The following is a 17946-nucleotide window of genomic DNA, read 5'->3' on the forward strand; positions in this document are numbered from 1 at the left end:
AAACTCCATCTAAATTTATGCCACTCACTGTATGCGTGGGATTTCATAGTTCCCATCTGTCCACCAAATTTCGTTCGGATCGGTTTAGCCGTTTTGGAGAAAAATGCGTGTGACAGACAGCAAGACAGACATTGAATCGATTTTAATAAGGTTTTGTTTTACACAAAACCTTAAAAAAAGCGGGAAAAAACGGCCGTCATGCGGGATGACCCCCTTAAACAGGTCAGCACCAAAGACAATAAGGACCCGAATTGAGAGGTCTTTTAGTGATAAACTCCAAATTCTCAAATAAAAGTTTTCATTGGCATTCTCAGTGCAGAGCACGTCCTTTTTAAGGTTTTATATAAAAGCAAAACTTTATTAGAATTTTACTGTTTGTGTTTACTGTCTGCCATATGAACTTTTCTCGAAAACAATTGGGATGAAAGTTGGGGGCTCATGACTATAAAATGTGACGCATGCAGTTAAAGGTATTTTAGATCACATTAGAAAATCAGAAGGAATGCTTTTCTCTACTCGTTTCAGGATTTTAAAAATTAAAAAAAATTTATTTTTTTAAATAAGTTTTATTAAGATAATAGTTAATATATACTATACAAAGAATATATCATCAAGAAAGATCTACGAGTTCGAAATGTTGATAAATGTGAAATAACAAAAATAGTTATGTCATTCATTTACAATTTAATCACCATCACAATTTAAAAGTATTGCGAAAAAATTCTAAAATTTCCTCTCCTTTACGACGTCCATTACTCCAAAAATAATTTCATGTTTTTGATCAGATATGAAACTATACCAATAATATTGTAGGTATATCTAAACTTCAATAAAAATAGAATTCTGCCTCTTTTCTGATTAGGTAGGTGAGAATATGTTTGCATTTTATATTCTTAATTTAGACCAAAAGTCGATTGATGTCTATGAGTGTCTTTTCAGTGAAATGTACTGGATATCGTAAATTTATTATTGAATTGTTTTTCGATACTTTTAGCTTATAATGAACAATTAAATATTTTTTACTATTTTTTATGAAATTTGTTTGCGTGTTAGAAAATCTGATGATATTGTTTTGGAAATTGAAATAGAAAACAAACGAATATGTAGACACTATTTATTATGCAACAGACTCTATCGTTGCTCTATGATGAATATTATGGACTATCGTCGCCTTTCAGTACCGGCCCATCATTTTGACCAGAAGAAGGAGGTGACGGCGTCTTTGGACCACCACTATGTGGATCTACAGAGAAATAGATTATAAAATATTGAATATCAATTACAATGCAAGCTTCAAATATGACGCACATATTCAAAAAGCACTTAAATAAATTGTACATATTCCGTTTTAATAACTTTATTGGACGATCGAAATTTTGTACTATAAATTAGATTGAGCCAATTATCATCAATTTTAACAACGTCTCAATCAAGAAAACATCAGTCTCAAAAGCGAAATATGTTCAAAAGCGTATAAAAAACTTATCATATAATTACATCTAAACTTGTTTTTCAGGTTTCTCTTATGGCAAACAATTTGTTTTCTTGTATCAGAGCCTCGAGATTCAGATGAAATACCTCACCTAAACCCCCACAAGTCATACAACAGTATCTTAAAAATATAATGCACAATCGAGAATAAAAAAAATGTCATTCAAGCGAACTTAAACATAAAAAGCTAATTAATACACATTTAGGTTTCAGTCTGTTTTGCTGCAAAAGGAAAAGGTCAAAGAGATTGTGATGGCGGTGACAGGTGAATACAGAAACTCGTCAGAATCGATGAAAACTCCTTCTACATAGCTTATGGTATCGTGGCATGATTGTAACAAACCGCAATGATCCCATTGCAGATTTATGTTACCAATGTATTTGACTCGGAAAATGATCGTTGAAGCTCTTCGCTACGCCAATTTCGGCGTCTTCAACAGATTTTTTAGTTCTGTCGATTTTGACGGAGCTGTTTCAGTGTACTTCTCTTACAAACATCTAAAAATATGTGATTATAGAAAACATGTGGCGAATTTAGTTATATACGAACGACAAAAGCTAATATGTTTAGATATTTATATGATGGTGTTTACTTTAGCAAACTGATGCAATCACTAGATTACTATCCACGAATCTGTTAAAGAAGTTCCTTCAAAAATTACTTCTTCTGTGTATATTCCAGCTGAAAATGTTGAATAAATTTTCAATTGAACAGTATGCCAAATTTTAAATTGACATAGAAACAATTGAATTGAACGATACATCTGACACACAATAGGAAATTATTAGACTGAAAGAAAGTGGAATTATGGAAAGCATTAGGTTTGCTTCTTACACATTGGGAGAATCGTGAAAAATAATCTGACTACACTTTCATAGTTTCTACTTCGATGCTAAATGTTACTTGAAAATAGGGCAATTTCAATAGACTGCTACGAAGAACATATGCCCACTACTTTGACGTCAAAATTTTTAATTTGAGGAGAATCGTACCCTGCTGGATAATGATCAAGATAATTCACAAAAACACGACACTGGTGATATAATATATGCTTCGCATCTCGCCTCCATGGTTGACAAACATTAGAATGCACTCAGATGTAGGGACATAAATACTTTTCCTATGGTCCTTCACCACTACATCATCTTCCTATTCGGCAGAATTTTGATATGGTTATGGTATATTCTGCCTTACCATATAACAAGCATAAATTTCACTTCTCAAACTCTCCTAAAATATTCATTTCTTTGTGGAGCATAGAACCCCTTCTTTATAAGTCAATATGGATGTTAGTAAATAAAAACCAATAGAAGACTATTCCGTTATTGACTAAAATTTATTTTTTTAACTCTCTTCTCTGTTACTGTAATTTTTTTTTAATGCGATCGTACTTGTTTCGTTATCATCATACTTATACTGTAGCGTGCAAAAAAATCCAATCCAATCCAAAGAGGGGATTAAAATCTATAACTATTTCTCAATGTAATAAATTAGTTCTTGGCAAATAAGGAAATACATTCTATGAAAAACATGTCGGCCAAAGTGTTTTATTTTATTCTATCATTTTCAACTTTTGAACCAACTGAAATGTAGCATTTTAGTTCCCCAGTCCAGGTGAAAATTTCAAATTTAATGGAGTTGCCTTCCGTTTCCGAAGTTGTGGAAGTATTTTTAAGAGAATCACGACAATCATTAGGTAGATTAATAGATGCTACGTTAGGATTTTCGCAATTCAGCTGGCACTCAATATGTTAAATATGCGAAGCTCGAAAAATTGCCCACAAGATAGCTTCATAAATTAAGGTTGTCCATACGCTAATCGTTAGGGTCTTTAAAGAATATGAAAGAATTAATTCCTTGTAAAGGACACCAGGAACTTCTGAAGAAACAATTCCAGAAAAACTGTAACAGGCGTTTAGATTATCGCTCAATATTCAATTCAAACAAGGATACAATACGCAAAATGGTTTCTGACAAAAATTGCACTAACAGATTATCGAAAAAATGGATAGCAAGGAGATTTCTGTTGCGTGTCTGGTTTTCGTATATGAATGTGCATCATGGAAGCAGACGGATCCGTTGAAAGTGCTTCGGTCGGGCGAAATTTAAGTTCATTTATTTATTTGCTTCTGATAACATCAAATATGTCCGCTTACCCTTGTGCTATTTTAATCATATTCTCAACCACGGTAGTGCTAACGTAATGATTTGAAGCCAACCTTTTTTCTCAATCGAATTGATAATTATCCTTTCTCTACTTATTTTTTTGATGCGAGAAGCGATACCGTGACTAATATTACTTCTATACCTAGGAATTAAATACAGGAAGATTGTACATTCCAATACGAACCAAGTGATTTGCACTTTAAAATAACCCAGGATATCGCACGACTAAAATTAAACCGAACATCTATGGGAGAAAATGTGGTCAATATTGTAAAAAAAATCAGAAGATCTGGCTACCGAGTTGCTAACGTCGATTCATATAAAATGAGGACAAGCGACTTGTATGGCGCTTTACAGTCCAATAAATCCACATGAAATACAGAATATTGACCTGATATTGTTAATAATAGTTGGATTTCCTTCAAATTTGTGTATTATAACTTATAACACCGCTAAATTTTGTACTTGTAGAATAAAGTTAAGGGGGGTTTCCGAGTAAATTTCTAAAATACATTAATATGCTATTTTTAACTTTATTTGAGCAGATATCGGAATGGGGTGTATTTTGTGCCCTAGACTCCGAATCGGTACACCATTGTCAACTTTTCAATTTTTTTTCGTGGATTTTATCTGAGAATGAGTCCTGTTGCACTTTTCGGGACACACATTTTGAGCTCTCACTCTCCTATGTTTCACGCACTATCAGAAATAAAACCATTTTCAGGAAGCACTGATCGAGCTCTTTCATTCAAAACTCCCCAAATTTTACATCCTCCTTTCGCATGTATGCAGAGCTCCCCTTAAACGGAATGCAAAATGATGACGCTATTTGGATGTAAAGGGATCCGCAGTTTACATGTTCTCACCAAACTTCGTGAGAATAGGTTTATCCATTTCTGAGTAAATCGACTGCGACACATAGATGGACAGACAGATATTGAAACGATTCTAGTAAGGTTTTGTTTCACACAAAATCCTAACATAAAAGGCCTCGGTACGTTTCTCTTATCACCATCAATGGCACAACAACTTATGTCCGGGATGTCTCTACCGCAATCGCATGTTGCAGATGCTTCCTGTTCGCATCAAAGTCGTGCAGTTTGTTACTCCCAAAAAAGCGACGTACCGAAGTCAGGGCCTACCTCCTGTCTGCTGCCATCAATATTTCTTGTTTCCTCATCAATTAGGGCCAAATGATCCCCTAAATTCAAGAAGTAATTTTTAAATGGTGCAAGCAGAAATTGACCGGGCCAATCGTTCATTAACCCTCAAATACTTGCCCATATTGCATATTATTGAATGCAGGTAGGCAATTGATGAATCTGCGCTGCTGAGCCGACGTGGATTTGAAAGTTCAGAGGAATCAGGATTAGCGGGACAGCTGATAAGCTGACTGAAATAGATCGTTGGTATCTTTAAAAGTGAGTGGAGCTCAATTATCTCGACTGGAGGAAGAATATTTTGTTTGAGATTGAGAGTTTTGTATTTGGTTCAGTGGGAGAATATTTTGGGAAGAAAAGAATTGTGCTTCGATGGTGGAGCAGAAGAAGTGATTTGTTGGAGACGGACGTGTAAACTATTCCGAGTGCTTCTCTTCATCGCAGAATATTTTTTCGCTTTCGAGGACACTTCTAGTCCAAGGCTTGTGTTAGTCTTTAAACATGATAGATTTTCAGCCCAATAGTCAGCAGTGTCCCATGTGCCGGAAAAATTGGATAGTCTAAAATTCAACATACTTTCCAAAAACTGGACAAAATTGATATGGTTGTGAAATGTTTATATCATATCCACACAGAGAAGCTGACTGAAAGTTTAAACAATTTTGAAACTGGGGAATTTGTTATGAATTCTTAATTTTTTTTCTTTAAATTCCTAACAAAAGTAAATAGTACCTATCTTTGTGTTTATTTAGAAGATGAGAAAACAGAGGTGTAAAATGAATTCATCGGACATCAAAGAGAACACTGGATGTGGTTACCGAATGTCATTTTATTTTACTAAATTTCATTTTGATTTCTTTTTTATTCTTTTTAGTTTCATTGTATTGTTAGTTGATTATTAAATTTATTGTCTCCTACATTATTTTTACCTATATGATTTCATTTATTCTATATCCACAATACATTCCAGCCAGGAGAAACATCGGTTGAGGATGTGATCCATCGTGGATCTTCCTTTTCGATCGCGGCACTCGGGAACTCAGGACCGGAGTTTTACGGCGCCACAAGCGCGGTCGAACCGTTATATTTTTATCTTCATACACGCGTGTTTCAGTTTCAGCTCGCGTATTGGCCATTCGTTAGGCTCCCGAGAATCCCCGTATTTGTAAATTTTCAGGATCTGGTGCGCACCCACGCATCGGAAAGGACACGTGGATTTTTGTAAAATGACACTTGAAAGATCGAAGTGCTAGAAGGAAGCTCCCACATTCCCGAGCCTGGCTAGCACAACACTTCGATGGACCTTCACGGTCAATTTCACCATCTTTTTAGGTTTTTGGGATAGCTTCCCTCTTGGTCGTCTCTCGCCACTCAACATGGTCTTTTGACTATCGCAATCTCATAATTGATCATTACTCTTTTATGTTCCGAAGTAAGCATGAGTTAGACAGTAGGTGTACGGTTGTGTTTCCGTTGTTTTCGAATAGATGCCTTCAATGGCACTATTTCTGCTGCATTATAAAGTTACTGATTGAAACTGTCAGCTTATGAGCCAAATTTTCTCATTAGCGAGAGGTTTGAATTACCTTCTTTAATAGAAAAAATCATTACAGAAAGAACATACAGTAAATGGTTCCAATAATTTTGATATCGAAAACCGACAAAGGGATGAAAGAAAATGCAAAGAGGCAGAGTAGATATTTCAAAACGCCCCAGAGCCACTGGACTGATTCGGAATTAAAAGATTGGATAACATACGAGTTGAAGTCGAAAAATATTGAACAAAGTTTTTTTGTTTCTGAAAAGTTACTACAAGGCCAAAGACAAAAGAGATTTCGGCATCGCATTGTGACTGGGGATGAAAATCATGACGATCTCCTGATTATGCTTCCGCGTCGACGACGAAGTTAGGCTCAGTACAGCACCAGGCACTCTGGAGTAATGAAAATTGGCGCAGACACCAAAATTATATAACAGCAAAGCGAATATTTAGTTACAAAACTTGATAACAGGACTCGAGTGCCAGGAAGCAGTTCCTACCGAAGTAATTCTCTAACGAACCTTTCTAGAAAATTCAGCGAGATATTAAAGGAGTGGAGATCCGCCTTATGTGAAGGTTATGCAAGAAATCTCAAAACCTCAGAAGGTATGGGAAGCGATGGATAACTAGCGATGGAAAAGGAGAGGCTTTAAAAAAGCTAGACTACCTGAAATTCACCACAGCTCCACAGTGCAAATAGCGGTGTTAAATCAAATTAATTTAAGTTTACATTATCATTGAAAAGGACGCAAACACATTTGGTCCCAGTTTCAAAAAAATTTGCAACGACTAGCACGGTGATGAATGTAAGCTAGGAATAGAACGGAAGAATGCTGCGTTCTCAAAGAACGCGGGCACTCGCAAAGACCTCCGCTTACAAAAACTTTTTCGCTTGAAACTCCTCACCATAGAGTCAAAAATCTTACTGTACCAAACAAGCAGTAGCTAGCAAGAAAAATTGTGAACTCTTAAGAGGAATCTTCCGAACAATTTTTGACCTCCTAAATGTGGATGGATGATTCCATAGCCTATATAACGATGCAATTTATGAGCGATATCATGATAAAATCCGACTCAATAAGTTGTGGTGCGCGGGTCACTTAATCCTTATGGGTGAAGACTATCCAACCCGGAAAGTATATAAGGGCAATATCCATGGAAGAAAGAGAAGACGTTGCAGACGCTGCCTCAAATGACGATAGCTTAGATAAGGACATCTTTTAGGGATTTCGAATTGGTCAACACAAAAACGGGATGTCTGGGGTTTCTTACTAAGGCATGGCTAGACCGGATACCGGTTGTTACCTCGTTGATAATGATTTAGTTCAAAAGTTTCTGTTAGAAACAATTAATCAGATTCGCACTGATCATTTTCAGTATCCTCTTTCTGTTTGCTTACCGCGATAAATAGTCGGGGCTTCAGACTTTTACTTGTATGGTATTAAGTGTGATGATAACGAAACTGAAGCCAGCATTGGAAATGAAATGGAGAAAAATAACAAGAACAAAAAAGAGGCTCTGAGTATGTTGAGTGAATAAGGGACATACAAATTGCATAAACAATAAGATCCTATGTCACACCTTGCAAACTCAGTCACAAAGCATCATGTTAAAAGTCTGACTGCGAAGTTAAGACAGATAGTTAACAACATCGCAGAATACTTTTTCAGTAACTGTTAGGGAAGCAAATAACATAATTGGGTTCCATTAATTCCCCATTAATTGTAAGAAATACCGCTAAAGATAACCTAGTCATGAACTGATATGGGGGACTTGCGACGCAACCCTAGTATCAAGTAAAGTAACAAACAAACATTATATCTGCATCCTAAGCACAAATACCAACACCGACAACCAAATAATATTAATCCCGTACAAGAGATTAATATTCTGAAAGAAATACTTTCGCTTCAAATCATAATGAGTAGCACTGAACTGAAATTAAGCGGAACACTTCCATATTTTTCTTTGTGTATTACAAATATTGTAGATATGCATGTGTAGGAAGATAAAATATTTTACCCTACCGATGTATGGTTTTGTTCCAATAGAAACAGGATGATGACAACAAAGAGTGTAATGGTCATCGTCAAAAAATGCTTGAAGCGCTCACAAAGTTTTCTTTCTTACAATACTTAGGAAAAATCTGCACAAAAAACGATTACAGATTTTAATACAAAACAAATTTACAAATATCCACAAGGAATACTCACCGCGAACTGAAATTGGTAATGATTCGGCAGTTCGCAGATTATGCTTCTTTACTAGTTGGCATTCACCACCTTCGACTGGTGCTATTGAGTAAACATATAGGTGTCCATCCATTGATGCAATTAAAAGTCTGAAATGAAGTATACTTTAGATCTATGGTCAAATGTTTCTTGATCGTGGCACATTACCTTAATGATTTTTGAATGGTTGTTATTGCACAAATTCGCTTAACATTTGCCTCGGGAAGAACCACCGAAGCAAAAGCACGCCCTTGAGTGAAAACGTCTGTTACTTGTGTTGGCAAATAGCTTCTGGCAGTTTGCGAAATTAAACTAAAGTACCTATTTAAGCAAGCAAATTATTGTTCGCACCTAACAGAGAAAAACGATACACTTACCCACTCCAATCGTCCGGAGATTTGCTAGTCTCTGGTTCCATACTGGCTTTATCTAGCTTAAATATGTGAACCGTTTCAGTATTTGAACTGCAAACTAAATAATCTGAGCATGTACTAAATGACAGTGATGCGATCTTAACGCAACGCTTCATGCCTCGCCTAAATTCATATAATTTCTTTCCGTCTATCGTTGAAAATACACGAATCACTGTTCCCTTCTCACTAGCCGTAGCTATTTGTGTTCCAGACGAATTGAATGCAATCGCATATAGTGATGAATTGTGTGCTTCAATCATCGTTTTCGCTTGCAAGTTGATTGCATCAAAAATTTGTACTTCTCCAGATGCCACACTTCCAGGATACGCTAAATAACAATGATCGGATGAAGAAGACAGAGCGCAAAGACCAGAGGGGTTTGTTGGGGTATCACGAATTGTGTGTACAACTTTCATATCTTGAATATTATGAATGTAAAGGCTCTCTTCTAAACATACTACTAGGCGATCACGATTCAATTTGATCGCTAATATTGTATTTGAGTACGAGTAATTGCATATCTCACTTTGTCGTTTGAAATGGCACACCTGAAAGCAAAGATAATGACTAGTTATAATTGAAACTTTAATTGAAAATTTCAGTCGTACTGTTTATTAAATTTATTGAACAGTAACATTTAGGCTCAATTCAGAACCTTTTTCGAATGAGATCATTCACTTTGAATAGAATTCAGATTAAGCTAAAACGAAATATTCAATAAATCAAATAAACAGAATTTTCAGTCGAACATTAAACAAGGCACTGTGAAACCTTATAAAATGATCAAATTATTACCTTCAGTTTTCGCGGAGATGTCGCCGTAACAACTGCTACTAATGAGCTTTCAAATAATCTTTCTATCAATTTAATTGGTTCGCCATCATTTGTGTAAATCCTTTCGAGACTAGTATCAATATTTCCTAAGCTATATAAACTATATCCGGTTGTCAATCCAACGGCAAGTGATCTGAAATGGAAAACCAATTGTGAAATAATTGCTAAAAGCGTTTAAAAATGCACAAAAAATTATGAAAAAAGACACTAGACTCATCAACCAAAAACCATAAAAAAATAATCTTTAAAAAAATGCACCTAGAAGAATCATTGTTTTTTTTTGAGAATTTCCTGACGTTTTTATCAATTCCCTCCCTTCACTTCCTTTTTTAAAAGTGCTAGATTTCCAGAAATGCAAGGCCTAGACATTGCAAAAGTTATACTAAACTAAACCCGTGGTTTTCGTAATTATAGCAGAAATCCGAGGCTTGTACATTTTTAGTGTCACAATAACTTTACTATAGGAAAGTATTTTTTATTCCATTATTTGACTTTTACGAACAGGAGGATTTTATGAATATGAAGCTATGATAAAAATGCCGGCTAATGTCCCTTTGATTCCTTATTACAGTATCAGAAAGCTTTCTATCAAATGGATAGTTAAGTCCTTGAGGGTTTTACGTGAGCACCTGTCTGGAAGAATTAATCCCATGGTCTTCTTAGGACACGGATTGATTTTGTGACCACAATCAAAGCCCCGCTGAGACAAGCAACAACGGTACCAGTCTATACCAAGTGCATGGCTTAGCATTCATACTGGTGGATGCAAACCTACATAAATCTCTACCGAACTAAGGAGTACGGCACCCGTGTTGAAACGCAACACCACGCCGAGGCCCGAACGTCTCTTCTCGCTTGAGCATAACCACAACCCCCATGAAACTGCCACAAGGGGGCCTACCGGAAATAACCGACTCACATACAACGGGAATTCACCCGAAGTATGAGAGTCCAGGAGCTATCCCGGTTCCCATGGTACCAGTATACCCCTGGTAAGGTTTCGTGACCAATTTGCCACTTCAGATGAGTCCCCCTGCAGACTCGGGTCTGATCGCCCTGATTAGGCCTTTGGAGCATTCGCCTACTGCATCACGGCCGGCAAGACAAAGTGAGTACAGCGCCTCCCGATGCCATCACTATGGAGGTTCTCTTCGGCCACTTGGTTTTGGTTTGGTCGACACGGTTGCCGCCCCATCTTCCTCACCGCCACCTCTGAGCACCCCTATCAAATGGATTCGTTTCTTCTCAGCACGTCACAAATGATGCTGATCAGTAATACCAGTTGTTGATGGAAAATGAATATAGCTGGGTCAAACCGCCGTTAATTTTATCTGAAAAAAATGTTGAAATAACTTTTATTTCACACAAAACCTTGAAAAGAATAACCACCATATAGTTGCCAAGGTCTCGCTGCCTCGCTTTGCCCAGGACGAAGATGAGACGGTATCTGGAACTTCGTCTTTTTTTTTTAACGAAACCACAATTTATGTTCTCTCAACTTATCACACAATCAGGAGAACAATGTCTTGATAACCCAACTGAAACTGCTCATACAGTGTGTTTTGTTAAATATGATGCTAAACCATGCGTAGATTTCTCCATAATTCACATAGGTTATGCTCGCTCTGCATTTTTTATCCTTTCAAACGCCTATAAATTGCAACGTAAAGATTTTTATACACGTATTACCGCGCTTATATGAAGGTTTCTTTTTACTTGGATTCCCTTTACTCTCAGAATTGGCGATAATAAGCCAACGCAAACAGCTGATAATAATAACATACCAGAGGATTCATACTCAAAATTTCACCTATGTACCCGTTTCAAATATATAAGAGGTCTTTTCCTATGAAAATCTTCTAACCCTGCTGGACAGTATATCTTAACAGGCAGATGGACCCGACTTGCGAATCTGTACACTTCATAAGCCGTCAACATCTAACAGTATCTACATGTGGTTTAGTGCCTATGATGTGTACGGATAATCTTCCACAATACATTCGCAAGTTCGATCCATTAAGTGTGGGTACTACTTATAAGATGTACTGTGCCCTGAAAATGAGAAAAACAGGTAGTTTACTTGATATTTTCTTAACCAGTTTAACAGAAGAAACGATTTACAACTACCTGCTTTGCATTCGCTGTTTAGTTGATTTATTGTTAGAGCTGGCCGCTCACTCCCAATTGCGAAACGGTCAATTTGAAAGTCCACTATTCGTACGCTACAGTATCTGCAAGCAAAGCGTCCAGGCGGTATGGCCATAGTGTCATCATAGAACCATAAGAGTCAATTATGGCTTCATGTGTAAACGACCGGTCCCGTGAATTTTCATTGTGAGCAATTGTATTGAGTTTTTATTTCAATTTTATGATATAGGATTTTATTGCCCTTAGTAATTATCAGTTTTGTTTTATACAAATTTAGGACTTTAAATGATTTACCCTTTGGTATTTGTTTTGCGGATATTTTTTTCAGGTAGGTAGCCATCTCTACAGTAATCTCCAACCTGGAGGGTCAGTTGTATAAGCCTAGGCTGGCCACTTATTATTGCTTCGTTAATGGTGGCGAATGAATTATGCATGATCGCGAATATGGAGTTTTTTTTAATGTTTATATGCTTTTTGTCTTTTCACAATGAACTTGTAAATTCTTTTTCTTTGAGGCAAGTTTTGCACTTGGACAATTAGTCCATTGTAAATGTGAAAATTTGATATTTCCATCAGAATGTTTGCAGCTATTTCACGATTCGATCATTCGATTTAGAGCCAACACACAGGTCTGAAATCACACCGAATACACGTTTTGCATCTAAATGATATATTTCTGGTGTAGTATTTTCTAACTGTTACCGCTTTTCAGCACTTATACTTTAGATATAGATATTGTTATATCTTCTGATTAGCGCATTCTATATATCCGTTTTGATATCTAAGGTTAGAAGATGAAGTGATGAAAACTCGTCATATATTTGACTGCCATGGGTTTGTCTAGAAAATTGGAAGTCTCAAAGGTGAGATCTCTAATTCGACTAAGATTATGGATCATTCGAAAAAGCAAAATATTGAAGGAGGTTAATACATCACTGCTTCTGAAGATGGGAGATAGCAATAGCCATGGAGAATTAAAATTGTATATACCAACAGAGGAAAAGCACAACTTTGTAAAAGGCAAAATTTACAGCTATCTCGAAACAATATGCGACTCGATACATTCTAACGACATGAAAATTGTTTCAGGTGACTGCGAAGAATTAACCTGCAGAAGGAAATGGCACTCATGGTTTAACAAATAATTAAAGACACTGGTTAGTCAAGTTTACATACAGTAGGAATTTGATAGTCGCATGAACACGATTCCCACATCTAAAAATACGTAAATCTTCCTCAAATGGAATACAAATAAATCGACAATGTTCTCATTGAAACACATTCAACATGGTGAGATCATTATCTCGTCGGAGAGATATATGGATGCCGAATCAGATCACCATGGCAGCCACAGACACCCCACACCCACAATAAATATGCCATGGTGAATTTAATTTCAGCGAAGTTACCAGAACAGCAAACAGGAATAGTAGTAATACAAACGTTTTTAATGACATCTGTACACATGATTTTGTCCAAAATACGAAAAATTATTTGAAAGAGCTGGAGTTTTACACCAAAACATGATTGACGAAATGGAATCCAACTAGTCAATGACCGACCAGATAATCTCAGAGTTAGACATCTCGCCTAAATGGATCGGTCTCATTAGATTGAACATGAAAATAAAAGTTCAAGGAGCGAAGCTGGAGGGCAGATTCTGAGCTTGACCAAGGCTTCTTCAAAAATTGTTCGCTCTCAGCGCGGAAAATGCTGGCTATTTAAGAGGCACCCTACTCAGAAACACTTCAGATATTAACCTAAACAAACAATATAAACGTTTTGGCATGGTTCAAATTTTACAATACGGAGAGAATAGGCAAAATACTACATGGATAAAACTACAAACAAGCAAATTGCATTGTCTATCTAAGATCACTGTTAACAACGATCACAATTATCAAATGAAGGCAATTTGGTAGATCATGCTTGCGATAAAGCCTATTGCCGTGTTTTATTTATAAGTTAATTGAGAAAAGATATACAGGAAAACGAAATCGGTGATATAAAAACATTAATTCTGCCTGTTCTGTGTTACGGCAGCGAAGTTTGAGCTAGAGGACAAATTCGAGGTAGATCAAGGCATTGAGACGAATATTGGGTCCAAAGAGAGTGGATAGCAGATGGCGATTAAGATACGAAACGTTGTATAACATATACGGTGAGCTCCACCTTAATATTCATCCAGAAGCTATCATCATCATTATCTACGGCACAATAACCGATATCCTAGACCGGATATCGGTCCGGATATCATCATCATCATCAACGGCACAACACCGGTATCCGGTCTAGGCCTGCCTTAATAAGGCACTCCAGACACCCCGGTTTTGCGTCGAGGTCCGCCAATTCGATATCCCTAAAAGCTGTCGTCATCGCTCCATCTCAGGCAGGGTCTGCCAGAAGCTATGAGCAAGCTAAATGAAACTATTTACGATTTCATAGACAATTTTAATAACCCAATATCATAAAGATTGGTATTTGTTTTTGGTGCAAAAATAGGGATTATATAATTTCAATATAAAAGTAAAACTAAATATAATTTTCCATTTTATAAGTGAATAAAAAACCACCGGACCTACTGCATTTATTTTTGATTTTATCACAACGTTTCAGTCCAAACCCTAGTTTGTCCTTTCCAATTATATTTTAAGCCATATTGTTAGGATAAAATAAAAAATTTTCAGTAGACCTCAATTCGTATCAAAAATTTTACATGAAGCCTCTTATAAAATCATGGTTTATTTCCCGCTATTTGCGCTATACTATCAAAACGTAAATCTCCACCGAACAAGTCTTTATAGAAAGTTTCAATTTTGTCTACTCTCTACTCTACTATCTCTTAAATTATGGATTTTATATTAGTTAATAAAAGAGTGCTGCTTCAAAAACTGTTGTTTTTGAATATGCCATTATCATAAAAATAGGTATGGATGCCGTTTAACTAAATTATTGTAAGGCGTTCACATTTTAAATGAATATATCCTGCTAACTGCTAGTGTCTTGCACATGTGTGAGAATCATTCAAATCGGAGGATTGACTTTCGTCAACAGTTACCAAATTTCAAAATAAAAATCCCAGAAAAATTAAACCTGCCTCGACATAGTACACGGAAGAAAACTGACGGACAATACAAACTCACTGAGAGTTGCCACATTTCAGGTCGTTCTTGCGTCCCATGCGAAGTCGAAAGAACCCGTTTTCGCTAGGTTTGGCCGCTTTGTAGTGACAGTGGACAGCCGGCCTAAAAAGAAACCCATGATATGCCTTTTGGGAAAAACCAAATTAGCAGATGGCAATACATGCATTGCTTTCCAGATTTATACGATTTTGCTCCTCAGCACAACTCAGGACTATGCGGAAAGGTTTAGGATAGCTGAGAAATATTTACTATGATATTCAACGTTTAATATATTAATCGAAGTAAATATTTGCATATAAAAATAAGGTATGGCAAATACCTCGGTTAATGATTGAATTCCTTAACTTGATTTTGAATAGCAAATAAAGCATAAAGCGTATATCAGGAAATTACGAAACTAATCGAATGAAACAGTATAGGCTCCTTCTGTGCATCTTACACTATTGGTTCAGATTCCTAATTCACTTTATTTACTTGATGGCATCGAACTTAGAAGGAAAATCCTTCTTTGGGGGAGATTTAACCTATGAAATCAAATGTGTCCACTGGCTGCGTTAGACAACAAATAAACCAGAAAAGGTTTAACGTAACTGTTTGAAGCAAAAACCACACTGGGGTGGCCGGCACCGTATTAATCGTGTGCACCGTTAATTTGAACGTTACCCGTAAATTTTAGACCGAATTCCACTTTTTCCACAAATCGATTGCAAATTAATGCGCAAATAAAATAGCAATGTGCGTTCAATATCAGAACCTTTAAATCAAAATATACTCACGTGAAGTTTTGATTAAAATTAATAACGATTTTATCTGAATCGTCGGCTTCCGCCCGCCCCAGCAGACTCATCTTGCTTTGTTTTCACTTGCACTACTTCTATATGGAAAGCGTTCTTCAATGTTGTTTCCTTGAACCTAACTTGCTCACATGCATTCGCCAAGCCACTGAGCAAAACAGCAAAAATCAGCGAGGGGATTGCACGTCGTCGACCCGCAGGCTCCTACTCAAATTACACGCGAAATCTTTATTGTTTTCCAGACTGATAGCAGGAATGCGGAAAGCCAACAAACACCGAACTTAAACGCCAAAAATATGTAAGCAGACGGCGTTTCAATTCTTTTCTTTCGATCCCGTCCCTGACGTCGTGTTGACAGTTTATCAGTTCAACCAATAAACGTCAAAACAAACTTGACTTGCGTCCAGAGAGGTTCTCTTTTTGTCTTCACTTTTTCAAAGCCGAGAAGCAGGTGATTTGCGTTATCCCAGCAATAAGCAGAAACACACGGTTGGTTAGCGCTTCAATATCAGTACCGCGAAGCAAATATTATAAATTAAGAAACTTGTGCACGGAGAACTCACGAAACTGCGACTATTCGAACGCTGTGTCCATGCAAAACAAAGCGTAGGCAGAGACCAGAGACAGACCTGGTAGTGGTCAGCACACACTCACCGCGTGCCTGTTTAGTCGCTAGTCAAAAGGCATTGACTCTTCTGAAATAATGGGATTGACGAGAACATTGAAAATTACCAGTATTTTATGAACAATAAAATTCTAAAATTTCCACGGTTATCATTATTAGAATTTTAACGTTTGCAAGAGAATGTAAATATAATTTAATTGAAGAATTGTCTCAGAAAATTAATTAATAATAATTAATTGCACATACGAATGGGACTATACACAATATAAGCATATTGACCATGACTATATTAGAGATTGAAAAAAATCTTGGCGACCATAGAAGATAGGTCATGCTGTTTGATATATTTTCTTAGATAAGGTAGGAGAAAAGTCTTATGCACTAACAACTAGACCATCTTAGCGGCGTTAGTATCGGACTCAAACTATGATTAACAACTAACATATCTTCTCTCCATGAACGGTCTTAGACGGCATCAATCAGTCTGATAGTGTAAACACAATGGCTGATGGACTTGATGAAAATTATCTAAATTCTCAAATAAACTAACTGATAGTAGGTTGGGCTGATGGAAAGGTGACATTTTGGAAACGTTTACACATTAGAAGGAAACTGCTCTCATTTCAACTCTCGTCTGGATTTTTGCCCTATCTTTACACGTTTACCTTCTAGTTCCGTCTTTTTTGTATTAATCTATGTTCTGCATATAGTGAGATTGGGTTCCAATTTTTCTAGAATTTCAGTATTATGGGTTGCTATTTGCAGCAGGCTGACTCGTCTTCTTTTCTCTTTTTATTGATAATTTTACGCAGTTATAAAAGGGGCTATTTTCTCTTGAAATTCTTCTCTGTTGTTACTTTATCAACTAACAATTCATTGGTGTGTAATTTGCTGTATATTTTGTATTTTGCTATTAATTAGGAATTTCTGTTTTCTATTGTATCTCTCCTTGCACTGACCACTGATGATAGAGTTCGTCGGTCGTTTTACTTCTTTGCAGGTATGTTTGTAGGAAACCTTATTAGGCTGAAACCTGCCTGATCTCTCTTGGTGATACACCAACCAAGAAAACGCATTAAATGTCGTTAAAGACAAAAACGACCGTGTTGAGGGTCTCGGAGAAATGATACTGTGTTCACCTCAGTCGGCGCGGCAGCACGGACCACGGTCCTGTCGAGAAATGAGCAAGAGTTCTTCAAATCAGTCCGAGCAAAACAAATACCTGCCTGTACGCAAAATAATGGCACCCTCACTGGGAAGACGGAGAAACCCTCAACAACTCTTCAAAAAAGGCGCATTAACATTAATAACACGATAGAAATGGCTATAAACTTCTCTATTTTGGTAATGGAAGGAATGCCATTAAAGCAATGGAACGATTTGATGACCGACTCATAAAG

The 17946-nt window shown here is 36.7% G+C and overlaps 1 protein-coding gene across 6 annotated transcripts; it reads right to left on the reverse strand.

The window, feature by feature from the left end:
- Positions 1-855: 855 nt before the first annotated feature.
- On the reverse strand, positions 856-16569 carry LOC119648018 (WD repeat domain phosphoinositide-interacting protein 2). Of its 6 annotated transcripts, none has more exons than XR_005249003.1 (7): positions 15128-15211; positions 9798-9969; positions 8967-9550; positions 8758-8910; positions 8572-8699; positions 8386-8504; positions 856-1243 (listed from the first exon to the last, which is right to left on the reverse strand). XR_005249003.1 is itself a non-coding variant. In XM_038049423.1 (7 exons), exons 1-6 carry the CDS (start codon positions 15163-15165, stop codon positions 2106-2108), a joined length of 1143 nt encoding a protein of 380 aa, XP_037905351.1. In that variant the 5' UTR covers positions 15166-15211; the 3' UTR covers positions 1342-1989; positions 2085-2105. The 6 variants fall into 6 exon arrangements, 4 of the variants coding, with proteins under 4 accessions (XP_037905352.1, XP_037905355.1, XP_037905351.1 ...); XR_005249002.1 differs by lacking the exons at positions 856-1243; positions 8386-8504 and adding exons at positions 1342-1989; positions 2042-2173 and having other exon boundaries at positions 15128-15212; XM_038049423.1 differs by lacking the exons at positions 856-1243; positions 8386-8504 and adding exons at positions 1342-1989; positions 2085-2173.
- Between the last annotated feature and the right edge of the window lie 1377 nt (positions 16570-17946).

Source organism: Hermetia illucens, chromosome 2 (genome assembly GCF_905115235.1).
Source record: "Hermetia illucens chromosome 2, iHerIll2.2.curated.20191125, whole genome shotgun sequence".
Taxonomy (NCBI): domain Eukaryota; kingdom Metazoa; phylum Arthropoda; class Insecta; order Diptera; family Stratiomyidae; genus Hermetia; species Hermetia illucens.